General features: G+C 49.4%; 2 protein-coding genes across 3 annotated transcripts in view; one reads left to right on the forward strand and one right to left on the reverse strand.

Moving 5' to 3' along the window:
- GNRHR (gonadotropin releasing hormone receptor) overlaps positions 1-10,776 on the reverse strand; it is a 28,430-nt gene extending 17,654 nt beyond the window's left edge. Inside the window, exons 1-3 of the mRNA XM_029958693.1 lie at positions 10,761-10,776; positions 5,786-5,895; positions 5,018-5,118 (exon numbers count right to left, since the gene is read on the reverse strand). The gene's annotated coding sequence lies outside the window, so the exon portion shown is untranslated. The remainder of the gene's footprint in view (positions 1-5,017; positions 5,119-5,785; positions 5,896-10,760) is intronic.
- On the forward strand, positions 631-11,664 carry CILP (cartilage intermediate layer protein). 2 transcript variants are annotated; one of them, XM_018069896.2, is made up of 9 exons: positions 631-658; positions 2,321-2,447; positions 3,242-3,325; positions 4,096-4,149; positions 5,578-5,763; positions 6,873-7,187; positions 7,294-7,402; positions 7,861-8,018; positions 8,594-11,664. In XM_018069896.2, exons 2-9 carry the CDS (start codon positions 2,387-2,389, stop codon positions 10,930-10,932), a joined length of 3,306 nt encoding a protein of 1,101 aa, XP_017925385.1. In that variant the 5' UTR covers positions 631-658; positions 2,321-2,386; the 3' UTR covers positions 10,933-11,664. The 2 variants fall into 2 exon arrangements, with proteins under 2 accessions (XP_017925385.1, XP_017925384.1); XM_018069895.2 differs by lacking the exon at positions 631-658 and adding an exon at positions 674-811.
- The last annotated feature ends 469 nt before the right edge of the window (positions 11,665-12,133 follow it).

Raw genomic sequence — 12,133 nt, forward strand, 5'->3', positions numbered from 1 at the left:
GATGGTCCTGCCTCTGCAGCTCTGTGCTACTGCTGGTGTAGTAGCACAAACCAATCCCTCTGGCTTTGTCCCACATCCTCACATCCCCACAGCAACCTCATTTGACCCCTGCTAGAGCCAGTGCAGGGGCAGAGGTGAGCAGGCAGTGCAGGGAATGGTGCCCAGCTGAGCCATACCCCAATGGAAGGGGGGAACAACAAGGGCAACGCTGGGTGGGCACCGCGTTTGTCACAGACCACGTAAAGCCAAAAAAGCATCCCCAAAACTCATTGCCTGTTTGCTGTATCTCCACCTTGAACTGTCGGCAGCATCTGTTTTAGATCCAGACCCCAGGTGAACCCCTGACAGTGACGGTGCTGTGCCAGGATGCAGTGTCCACACTGGGACGTGATACCCACTCCGTGCCCTGCCCCGCCACGCCGTGGCACCGCTGCCAGCCCCGGCGGCTGCCGCTTCGCCGCAAGTTTTTGTTTACCATCACCTTATTAAGGGATTATTCAGGCTGCGGTTTCCTCGCGCGTCCGATCTGTTTGTGCTCGCGGTCCGTGGCTCGCTGCCATCCTCTAAGCTACACGCCGGGCTATATAAGCGACCCCGCCGCCTGGGCGGCAGGGAGCCTCGCACACAGCCCGGCTCGGCACGGCGCAGGAGAGTTTCGGTAAGCTGCAACTTTCTCTTCTTCCCAACCGCCTGCAAATCCCTAAACCCGCAGCTGACAAGCCTTCGCCTCGCCCCCGGATCTCGGCTCGACTGGCGGCTCTGTGGCGAGAGGACGGGACTCTCCTTAATTGGGGTTTTTATGTTTTTTTAGGTAAGAGAAAAAACGCAACCCAACCCTGCTAAATTTTTCCCCTCCGTGGCAGACAGCGATTATATAATTCTGCTATGTTATTAAAGCGGCGTAATTAACAGTGGCTGTGATTGAAGGCGAGGTGGAAATTAATTAATGGGTAGATGAAAGCATGGAGGCTGAAAAACATTGATGAGGTCTCCTGCTTTCCGCTTCTCCCTTCCCCATCCCAGCTAATGTGTTACGGGGACAGCGGGAGCGGGGATTCGGACAGTGCTTTACTCACACAGGGCTTTTGATCTCCCGCGGCTCTGTCCCGCATCGGCTCCCTCAGCTCCCTGCCGTGGGGGGACGCAGGCAATTCCAAACCTTCCCTGCCGCCAAGATCCAGCCGCTTGAACCCCCCCTTTCCCAGCATCCGGTGTCCCGGGGACAGAGGGACGTATCCCATCCCAAACCCAGTGCTGAACAAGTCACAGTCAGCTCCAAAAATAGGCGCCGAGTGGGAAACAGGGTTAATTTTTCCTGGTTATTGTCTGGCTGCAAGTTCACGGCCCCACCGTAAGCCCACAAAACACCTCTCATGTGTTGCTTGTTATTTTTGCTTGATTGGGATTTGCTGAGCCATAATCAAAGTATTTCTTAGTCCCACATTCCCCAGTCTCAGAGGGGATGGTTAGTACCACTTACGAATAACAGTGTTCTTACTGCTGGCTGCCCTTTGTCCGGCACATTTTATGGGGAAACTGAGGCACTGAAAGGCTGAGGCAACATTTCCTCTCCCCTGGTTCACTAATTTTGGATGCATAAAATAAAGCACCAGCTGGTTTCACTTGGGATAACACCAGCTCCATGGGTACCTTCAGAAATTAAATACTCAAATTCTTGATGCCACAGGGCAAAGGGAGTCACAAGGTCTAAAGTGGCTGAGCTGGGAAAGAGTGATACAAAGCCTCAGTCCCACATCTCTGCCTGCAGGAAAAGGAAAATATTGAGCTACTTGCTCACACTTGCAGCAAAGACTTGGCTTGTGCACGGGGTTTTCCACTTTCAGAAGTGCTTAGGAGCCGTCCCCTTCCCCACGTTCTGGGATGTACTGGGATAAGATGCTATCCTTGCACTACACAGTTTGCAGGCAGAGGGATGGAGACATGGAGATGTCCCTGTTCCTGCAGGGAGCAGAGTGGGGTGTCAGGGGGCCTGTGGTGCCGTGTGGGCTGTGAGAGATCCCTGTAGAAGTATTTAAGCTGTTCCAAGGCACGTTAAGGAGATGTCATTACAAAGCAGTGCTCTGCAGAATAGATTTGGGCTCAAGATGTGACAGTGAGAAGCAGAGGGGATGCGAGCACAGATGTGGAGCCCCTGCTGCTCCTCCCTGGGGGGAAAAATGAGGAGCTGCTGGGGTTGGGTGGGTGGGCATGGTTTATAAGCTGCCTCATGGCATGCTTTGAACTGGTTCAGCTTGGGAGAAGCTTCCCAAAAGCAGCAGGACCTGGCTGAGCCTCAACCTGGCTGGACTTGTCTCTGCAGGACTGGGGAAGGCGTGGGACGGCTGTGGAAACTCCAAGAAGCCCCTGGTCATCTCTGGAGACCACAATGGTCACTGTGAAAGGCTGGATCCTCCTCCTTCTCCTCCTGGGAGCCACATCCATTCTAGGTGAAGGTTATACGTTCCTGTTGCAGTCCCCGCACTGTCCCTGCCAGCGCAGGCGTGTCTGTGGCACCGCTGAGCCAGCAGACACAGCCTGACATCCATGCGGGGTCCTGGTCTGGGTCAGAGCGGCATTTGCCCGGCCAAACAACTTCCAGACGAGGACTGGCTCCCATCCAGCCCCCAGAGCATGTCTGTGAGTCAGCCAGGCTCAGCCAGCCTCTGGTTGACCAGGGATGAGCTCACTAGCCCACTGGCAATGCCGGGATCATCCCTGCCTGCCATCCCCAAGACCCCACATTGTCCAGTCCTCACCCATGGGAGCTGGGCACAGGGGAGAGCTGGTGCTGGGGCTTTGCTCCCCAGTTTAAATAGGACTGGTCCCAGCAAGTACCACAGGAACCAGCCACAACCACCAGCTCCTTTCAGGCATGCAGGTGGCCAGCAAGCGCAGAAACCAGTCCATGTCCCATCACAACATCCAACCTCATCCACCTCAGGTTTGTTTCTCCCTGTGCAGGGAGAGGCAAGATATATTTTATCACTACAGGTATAGAAAGATGAATTGATCTGAGCTGTTCCAACACAGGAAGTACAAAAAATTTTCCTTTGGTGATAAGGGAAATAGAAAGTTTTTATCATGCCTGAGCTGCAGTGATGCTTCACTCGGCATCTCCTGCACTGCAACCCAAAGGGAAAGCAGTAATACTGAGCATAAGGATGCCTGGTCCTTTGAATCTAATTAATAAGTTTTATCTTTTGTATTCATCTGATTTATTCTTTCATTTATCAACCCTTAGGACAAAGGATTCTGAAACCAGCCCTCAGCAGGGTCCAGATAGGACAGAAAACCTTCAGCCCGCTGGTAATGCTCAGCTTGGAGAGTAAGTTAATTCCCACCTTGGGTGGATTTCCCTTGCTGGGACAATTTTCCCAACAATTTACAACCAGCCAATCTTATTTGAGTAGATGAGGACATTTAGGGTTAGAATCATTCTATGATTCTGTGATTTAAGCAATGGAATAAATGTTAATAATCCATGACCTCCTGTAGGGTTTTGGCTATCGCTGACACGCTGTTGGCTCCTCTCCTGGAAAAGGGAAGGTCACCATGTGACCATAGCCCCGACTCCTGTGGGAGGCATGCGGGGCTGGGAGGGTGAGAAGAGCCCAGGGATGGGCCAGCACATGCTCTGACCTGCCTTTCCCCTGCCCAGCCTGTCCCCATGCTCAGGGCAGTTTGTGACACCATTCCTTTAGAAGTAAAGCCTGTGAGGCATTAAAGACCTGCAGAGCCCACTCTGCTCATTAATTCCTAGGAGATGCCTCAACCACTCAATCTTTACTGCCCAGCACTTGCAATTTAAATTCCAGCAGGCACTGAAAGGGCTGGACATGCTGATGCCATATCCAAAGGATTCATGTCCTAGCCTTTTGTCTGGCTCCCAGCAGCAATCTTAGCCATTGGGAAGAATCAAAGCACCAAACCCCTGGAGTCCCAGAGGTCCCCTTCACTTGCTAAGAGTTATTTTTAGGAAAACTACCAGGAGAATTGTTTTCCCCTCGAAGTGGATGACACAGGGCAGTGGTGCTGAGGCTGGCTCCATGGCTGGAAAACCCTGCTCAAATCACCCCCAGTGTCCTCTGCCCGCAGGTACGAGGAGCAGCTCTCGCCGGGGAGACCCGACCTTCACCTACGTCAGACGCAGTAGGTTCCTGCCGGCGGTGCCATGGGGTATCCCTGTCCCTACCTCCCCACATCCCTGCCAGAGCTCTACACCTCAGCTTCTCCCTCTTCTTCCACTTTCTGCTTTCTCTGCTGTTGAGGTGCTACGCAGAGCCATATAATGCTTTTCCTCCACTGCACTCCCTTCTCCATATCCTATTATCAACAGCCCTGCAGATTAAAGCAGCTGATCCCAAATGAGCTTAGGATCTTGCTGAGACCCAACTTTACTCTGCTACACATTAAATTTTTGCTAGGAGAGAGCACAAATGGCCATTTATCCATGGGATGGGACCATGTTTCCAAGCCCACCTCCTCCTGCATCCCTCAAATTACTAAATAAGGTCATGGATGTGCTACTCGGGGTGCTGAAATGGAGGTGCTGATGTGCCAGCACATTAAAAACTTGCCCATCTAAGCCAAGCATTCACTCTAAACCAGACATGCTGCTCCCACGGCTGCTCTCATTTAAAGGGTCTTTTACACCCACATGCTTTGTTTTTGGCCATCACTATAGGAACAGTCCAGCCCTGTGCCTGTCTGCCTTTCTAGGAAATAACCCAACCTGCTTTATTACAAATTAGGTGGAAGAGTAGGTACAGGAGATGACACAGCACACATCTCCAAGAAACCCCATTTTTAGAAACTTTAGTCACAAGCTCATCCTTGCAAACATTATTAGAACATTGTCATTTAAAAACAAGCCCAAACCTCATACTTGGAGTGGATCTCATCCATTCAAAGTAGCTTAAATTAATAACATCTAGTAGCCCCGTTAAAGAAACCCTTTAAAAATCTAACCCCATATTAAAGTCTCAAATGTCTTTTGCAAACTCTCTCTGTGTTTTACCAGTCAGCTGGTCCCTGACGTGCTCAGGCTGCTCAGTAGCATCTCAGGCTTCTGGTTTGCACACAGTAAAAGTGGTGCTCACAACAGGACACACGCTGCCCCTATAGAAAACATATGTTGAAGTTTGGTTAAAGCCATTCAACATGGTCATACCAAAAATTTTACCCTTTTTTTTTTTCCCCCTATTTAACCACATTTGAAACACAGGCAAGTGTTGCCCTTCAGACAGCATTGAAATGACAATGTGTGTTTGATTTCCTTTAAGCCAAAGTTATTCAACACTAAGCATGAGCTGCCTGCACTTTGCTCCCTTCGAGTTTATCTTAATCATCCTGAATTCGGTAGCCTGCGGGGAATTAAGTCAGAAGCCTTCAGACGCCTTCTTGCGCTTTATTTCTCAGCTCCCTGAAATGCTTTGAGTCTGTTTAATCCATGTGGTGCATAATATCCAAATGTATAGTCTGAGCTACATAGAAGCTGCTAAGAAAACAACTGCCCAGTTTTGGGGCAGCTGTGCGTGTAATGTGCGTCTCAGTAACACACCACTGATGTTATTCAAGGTCCACTGGTGCAAGATTCAAAAAGGTTTTTGTCTCCATGGTCGAAATGGAGCGAGTGCTCAGCAAAGTGTGGCCAAACCGGGGTGCAGAAGCGTACCAGATCCTGCCTAGCTGAGCGCCTCTGGGGCGTGCACTGTAATGAAGCAACTGAGGAAGGGCGGCTCTGCATTGGACATGTTTGCTCAGGTGCTCCTATAACCTCACTTACGGGCAGGGGAGGATGTCCTGGTCTCACCACCACGAAGGCGTTGTGCTCCCTTCGCTGTCATTTTACCATCTTTCTCTCCTTTGCCAGAATACTGTGATTCCCAAGCAAGTCTGGAGAACAGAGCACAGGGAGTTTATAGCCAAATAGCAAGATAACGGGGATCCAGATATGGGGAATCATCAGGGACTCACAAAGATCTTGTCAATATAGAAAAACATCCCATTAATCTCATTATAACAGCAGCTCTCAGGGTAGAGTTAGTTGCAGGCAGATGCCTCCATGCAATCTCCAAGAAGGAGAAGTGTTGGGAATATCAAATTGCCACAGCTCCTGCTAAAGGGGCTTGTAATCAATTATGTTATTTTTATAATCCGCTTTTAACAAATAATTCTGAAAACAGTCAATGTTTTCTGCAGGAAAGTTGTTTCAGGTTTTCTCTGATTTCTTACATTTATTTCCAGCTTTGAAAAAAATTATCAGGTAGTTGCTGCACAGGGATGGCCTGTGATTATAAAAGGAATGACCTGAGCTTTAGAAAGATTATTATTCAGGACTAATCACTATAGGTAATGAATATGTTTCAGAATCACTGGGAGACCAATTGTTAAACCCATTGGGTAATGCTCACTTGGCAATTACCCCACATCCTGCCCAAGCCAGGATACCACTGAATAAGGGCAGACAGCTTTTGGTATAGGCTACAGTCACAACTTTTGGGCATGAATTGGTAACAGAAACCTAGAAAGTTTAAGGCATTTGGATTTGTAATTTTGCCAGGGTTGAGCTAAGAGCTCACAGTGCTGAGCTGGATTCAAATTTCCCCGGAATTCAGCCCTTTGGGGAAGGTAAATAACAGTTCCTAGCTGTAATTATATCCACGTGGCTGCTTTCTACTAATTGTCAGGTTCAGAATGACATCGTCCCTGTGTTTCTAATGCACAGCTGTGGATAATCAGGAAAAATATGCTTTGGATACAATTTATTCCTTACGCAGTATCTGCCTTATTGCATCTAAATTAAAAGCAGACACGAGATCATGCTGTGAGCATCGTGGGGCTGTTTTTTGACCTGCCTGCCTCTCCTCCAGGCTGCAACATCACCTGCCCCATGGGCCGTGTCAATGCTGACTGTGACTCCTGCATGTGTGAGGATGCCACTCTGCACGGGAAGGTGTCTCTCGAGGATGGGTCGCCCGCTGACGATGCCCGGGTCTACCTGCAAGCCAAGAAACTCAAGCTGCTGACAATGGCCGATAACAGAGGCATGTTTAGGATCCCAGGGATTTGTCCTGATGGCAAAAACACCCTTAAAATAAAGAAAGCCAAATATGCAACAGCGACTGTCACCGTGCCTGAGAGCACCCGGAGAAACCTGGCGATCCAAGTGCAGCTGCATCGATCAGGTAGCCCCAAAGAGGGGGGATGCAGGAGGCTTTATGCAGTAATCAGAAATAAATTGTGATTTTAGGAGGGGAAGAGTAACGAGATGACCTTTTCCTTGTCCTGCAGGAAAACCCTACATTTTCAGGAGCCCTGAGGACAAAGCCAGGAGAGTGGGACAGAGTGTGTCATTCTGCTGCGACGCCCGCGGGAGCCCAGCCCCTGACCGCTACCTCTGGTAAGGAACTTGAGTTCAATCTGCCAAAAGTCTTAGCTGTCCCATGGATTCCAGTTTTGCCTCCTTACTCTTTCCATAAGGGTGGGGTTATAGGTATAAACCAGCTGAACATGCTGAGAACTGATTGCTGCAAGTGATGGCTTCCTCAAGACGTGCAGACCTGGCACAGCAATGTCATCTGCTGAGGGACTCACTGGAAAAACACACCAAATCAAAAGAGTTTAAAAACCTCAGCAGAAAGACTGGCAGCTCTGCCTGCCTACCGGCTGCCCAGCGGCCACATCTCAGTACTGCTAGGGCAAGGAGAATAATTTTTAGGTGATACCACATAACCAACCTAAAAACAGGGAAACTGAGGCAGAAGGTCTGGCAGAATCCACGTGGCACGATGCAGGATTAGGCCATCGCTCTGCTCTAGCCAGGCAGTCAGACTCTGTCCCCTTAACTGTTCCTGGCAGGTACCACAATGGCTCACTGCTGGATCCCTCCTTGTACAAATATAAAAACAACCTGATTCTGAAGAACCTGAACAGAGAACAGTCAGGAGAGTATTTCTGCAAGGCCAGCAGCGCCGGGGGGTCGGCCAAGTCCCAAGTTGCCAAGCTGGATGTCATAGGTAAGAGAAAATGTGCCTGATGCTCTCCAAGCAGCTGGGGAGGCGTTGGTGTTGCAGGAACCAAAACTGTGATACATGTGGGAAAGAAAAGTTACAGGAAAAATACTTGACTTTGTTTCATGCATCAATTTGCAGACAAGCTTGTGTGAGCTGGTCATGAACCAGATGCCCTCTACAAACTGGAGCTCTGGACTGCAGATGACCTGCCAAGCTCAATCTGCTGTTTTCAGTTGTTTTCCCACTGTACTTGCTGCCTGACATGGGAATATTTCTGTTTGTTTAGGGGTCTTTTAAAACTTTAGGACACATTTTATTCTGGCCATAGTCAAAAAGCCAGGCAGCAGCAGCTGGGATGCCCCCTGCAAACAGCTCTTAATCAGGGACCTAAAGCTAAAGCTGAGCTACCTGCTTCACTGAAACCAGGCCAGATGAATTCAGCTAACCAGAATCCTGCAAAAACCTCACTCTTATTAGGAGAAATGTTTAGCTGAAAGGGTTTCAGAGCATATAACAATGTCTATTGTCTATACCATATAACTATATCATGCTGCTCATTAAGAAATCCTATTCAACAGGAAGAGAAGAGGCACCCTGTGACCCCCAGCCCCAAAGCCACCTCATCCGACTTCCTCACGACTGCTTCCAAAAAGCAACAGACTCCTTCTACTATGATGTGGGCAAGTGCCCAGCAAAGACCTGTGTGGGGAAGCTGGATAAGGGACTCCGGTGTAAGGACAATGTCTCCTACTGCTGTGGGGTATCCAAAATGGAAACCAGGGACATATCCTGCAATGGGTACACGCTCCCCACTAAAGTCATTGTGGAATGTGGCTGCAAAAAATGCACTGAGACCAAAATAATGGTTCGAGGCAGAGCCACAGCAGCGGATAATGGAGAGCCACTGAGGTTTGGCCACATCTACATGGGGAACAAGAGAGTGAGTATGACTGGCTACAAGGGAACCTTTTCCATCCATGTCCCAGCAGACATGGAGAGACTGGTTTTAACTTTTGTGGATCGGCTGCAGAAGTTTGTGAACACAACAAAAGTTCTGCCCTTCAAGGAAAACGGAGGTGCTGTGTTTCATGACATCAAGCTACTAAGAAAGAACCCCCCCGTTACGCTGGAATCCACTGAAACCAATGTGATCTCTTTGGGAGAAATGGAAGAAGATGACCCAATTGCTGAATTAGAAATTCCTCCCAATGCATTTTATAGGAAAAATGGAGAGGCCTACAGAGGCAAAGTGAAAGCCAGCGTGACATTTCTGGACCCAAGAAACATCTCCACAGCCCCTGTGACACAAAGTGACCTGAACTTTGTAGATGAGGAAGGAGATGTATTTCCGCTCCGCACGTATGGCATGTTTTCCGTGGACTTCACTGATGAACGGGGCACTGAGTCCCTTAATGCAGAAGATGTGAAGGTTCATTTGGATGCTGCTCAGGTCAAGATGTCAGAGCACCTGCAAGAGATGAAGCTTTGGTCCCTGAACCCAGAGACAGGGTTGTGGGAGGAAGAAGGGGACTTCAACGTTGAGAAAAGCAGACGGCACAAAAGGGAGGAGAGAACTTTTTTGGTTGGGAACATGGAGATCAAAGAAAGGCGGCTTTTTAACCTGGATGTTCCGGAGAGCAGACGGTGCTACGTCAAAGTCCGAGCCTACAGAAGTGAGAGATTCCTGCAAAGTGAGCAGATCCAAGGGGTTGTGATTTCTATTATAAATATGGAGCCAGAACCAGGGTTCTCCTCCAACCCCAGAGCATGGGGCCGTTTTGACAGTGTAGTCACTGGTCCCAATGGTGCTTGTGTGCCCGCCTTCTGTGACGAGCAAAACCCTGAGGCCTATGGAGCTTATATCTTGGCAAGCATGGGGGGCGAAGAGCTTGAAGCTGTGCCCTCTGCTCCCAAACTCAACCCTGCTGCTATTGGGGTCCCACAGCCATACCTCAACAAGCTCAACTACAGGAGGACAGACCACGAGGACTCCAACACTAAGAAAACAGCATTCAGCATCAACATGGCCAAGCCAAGCCCCAATTCCCCAGAAGAGAACAATGGCCCTATTTATGCCTATGAAAACCTTAGTGAATGTGAGGAAGCTCCTCACAGCGCTGCGCACTTCAGGTTTTACAGGATAGAGGGAGACCGGTACGACTTCAACACCGTTCCCTTCAGTGAAGATGACCTCATGAGCTGGACCGATGACTACCTGGCGTGGTGGCCCAAGCCCATGGAATTCAGGGCCTGCTACATTAAAGTGAAAATAAACGGACCCCAAGAGGTGAACGTAAGATCTCGTAACATGGGTGGGACGCACCCGCGCACCATTGGCAGGCTCTATGGGATCAGGGACGTCCGCAGCACCCGCGACCCCCAGCAGCGGGACGTGTCGGCAGCCTGCGTGGAGTTCAAGTGCAGTGGAATGCTCTTTGACCAAGACCGTGTGGACCGCACGCTCGTCAAGGTGGTGCCACAGGGCAGCTGCCGCCGAGTGAGCGTCAACAGCATGCTCCACGAGTACCTGGTGAACCACCTGCCCATGGCTACCAACAACGACACCAGTGAGTACACCATGCTGGCGCCTCTTGACCCACTGGGACACAACTACGGCATCTACACCGTCACCGACCAAGACCCGAGGATCGCCAAGGAAATCGCCCTGGGCAGGTGTTTCGACGGCTCATCTGATGGCACCTCCAGAACCATGAAGAGCGATGTGGGCATTGGGTTGACTTTCACCTGTTCGGAGAGGAGTGCAACGGAGCAAAGCATCTTCCAGTCTCAGAGGAACTCGGGCCAGCAGTCCATGCTGGTTCAGCCAGGGCAGAGCCCCGCGTACCGGAGGCCGCCGGCAAGCCGCCGAAACAACCAAGTCAGGATCCCCATGAGAGGTCAACGTCCTGTCTCCTAGAGCTGTAGAGAAGCATTGGTAAAGTCACTCATGCTCAATTAAATACAATTTGAAAGTAACATCAACCTGCTAATAACCTAATCGAAAGCTGGTAGGTGTCATTATTTGTGAGACATAATTAAGGTGCCACTTTTTTTTTCCCCACCAGAAAGACATCAGGCAAAAATTGGGGGCCAGCAGCAGTAGTGAGTTCATGTCTTATTAAATGCATCCATAAAAATCTTCTTTCTGCCTGACATTAAACAGCTTCACATGATAGCCTAAAGGGAAGACTAAACACATGATTCAATTAAGTCACGTACATAAAACATTCTTCTGTTCTGCAGCTGCAGACTTTGCCAGCCCAAGTACCTGTACAGTAGTTGGTAACATGAAAAGGAATAAACTGATTTCCTCATACTGAATTCAACTGCAAGGTTTCGTACTTGAAATGTAAGTATTTTATTTATTTCTAGCTTGTTTTAGAATGACTGTACTCAAGCTAAACTACTGGCAGCTGCATTTCTAAGAACTCATATGCTCAATAGCACAGAGAAGCCATATGGATTTGTAGGCTCCACGTGGATAAAGCTAGAGTTTTCTCTTGCTTCTTGCATTATTTGACAAGAAAATCCATGCTCTACGGTAGGGTAGGTTAATAAAAAAAGTAATTTTGTAACTCTGACAACGCTGTGTCACTTCTGTGTTTGAAATGCCCAAGTAAATAAACCACATGTAGAGCAGAGCAAGGAATAACCTGCAGGATTTCACCTTTCTGTTCAGAAACAGGTCAGCTTTATCAGTGTGAGACTGATCCCGGGTATGGGTGAGGGGTTTGGTGGGTGCCTGGTGCTCCCCCAGGTCCAGGGTTTGGCCATGGCATGCTGCAGTCAGGGAATCTGTGCCCAGCTTGAGATGTGGAGAGTCAGCAACAGTGCTGGGAGAAGCAGAGCAGCAGGTCTGGGCAGAGATGAATTAAAGAATAAAACAAAATGGAGGGAAGAACCTGTGCTTTAAGGATTATAGGAAACCAGGCAATATAGAGCAGGGCTGGGTGAAGGGACAGGGAGAAGACAGGCTTCCCTCACACTCAGCAGCGGGACACTGCTGGGCAAGAAGCTGCTCTTAGCTGAAGACACAGCTGGCCACAGCAGGGGTCAGGCAGTGATCCCTCAAGTGACCTATTCCATTTCCCTCACTACTTCTAGAGCAACAAGGACCT

This window comes from Manacus vitellinus, unplaced genomic scaffold (genome assembly GCF_001715985.3).
Source record: "Manacus vitellinus isolate BGI_N305 unplaced genomic scaffold, ASM171598v3 scaffold_16_pilon, whole genome shotgun sequence".
NCBI classification, from domain to species: Eukaryota; Metazoa; Chordata; class Aves; order Passeriformes; family Pipridae; genus Manacus; species Manacus vitellinus.

Coding starts and splice junctions, on each gene's coding strand:
- CILP (XM_018069896.2), top strand. CDS start 2,387: ATGGTCACTGTGAAAGGCTGGATCCTCCTCCTTCTCCTCCTGGGAGCC. Junction 4,150..5,577: donor CTTCACCTACGTCAGACGCA/GTAGGTTCCTGC, acceptor ATGTTATTCAAG/GTCCACTGGTGCAAGATTCA. Junction 5,764..6,872: donor CATTGGACATGTTTGCTCAG/GTGCTCCTATAA, acceptor CCTCTCCTCCAG/GCTGCAACATCACCTGCCCC.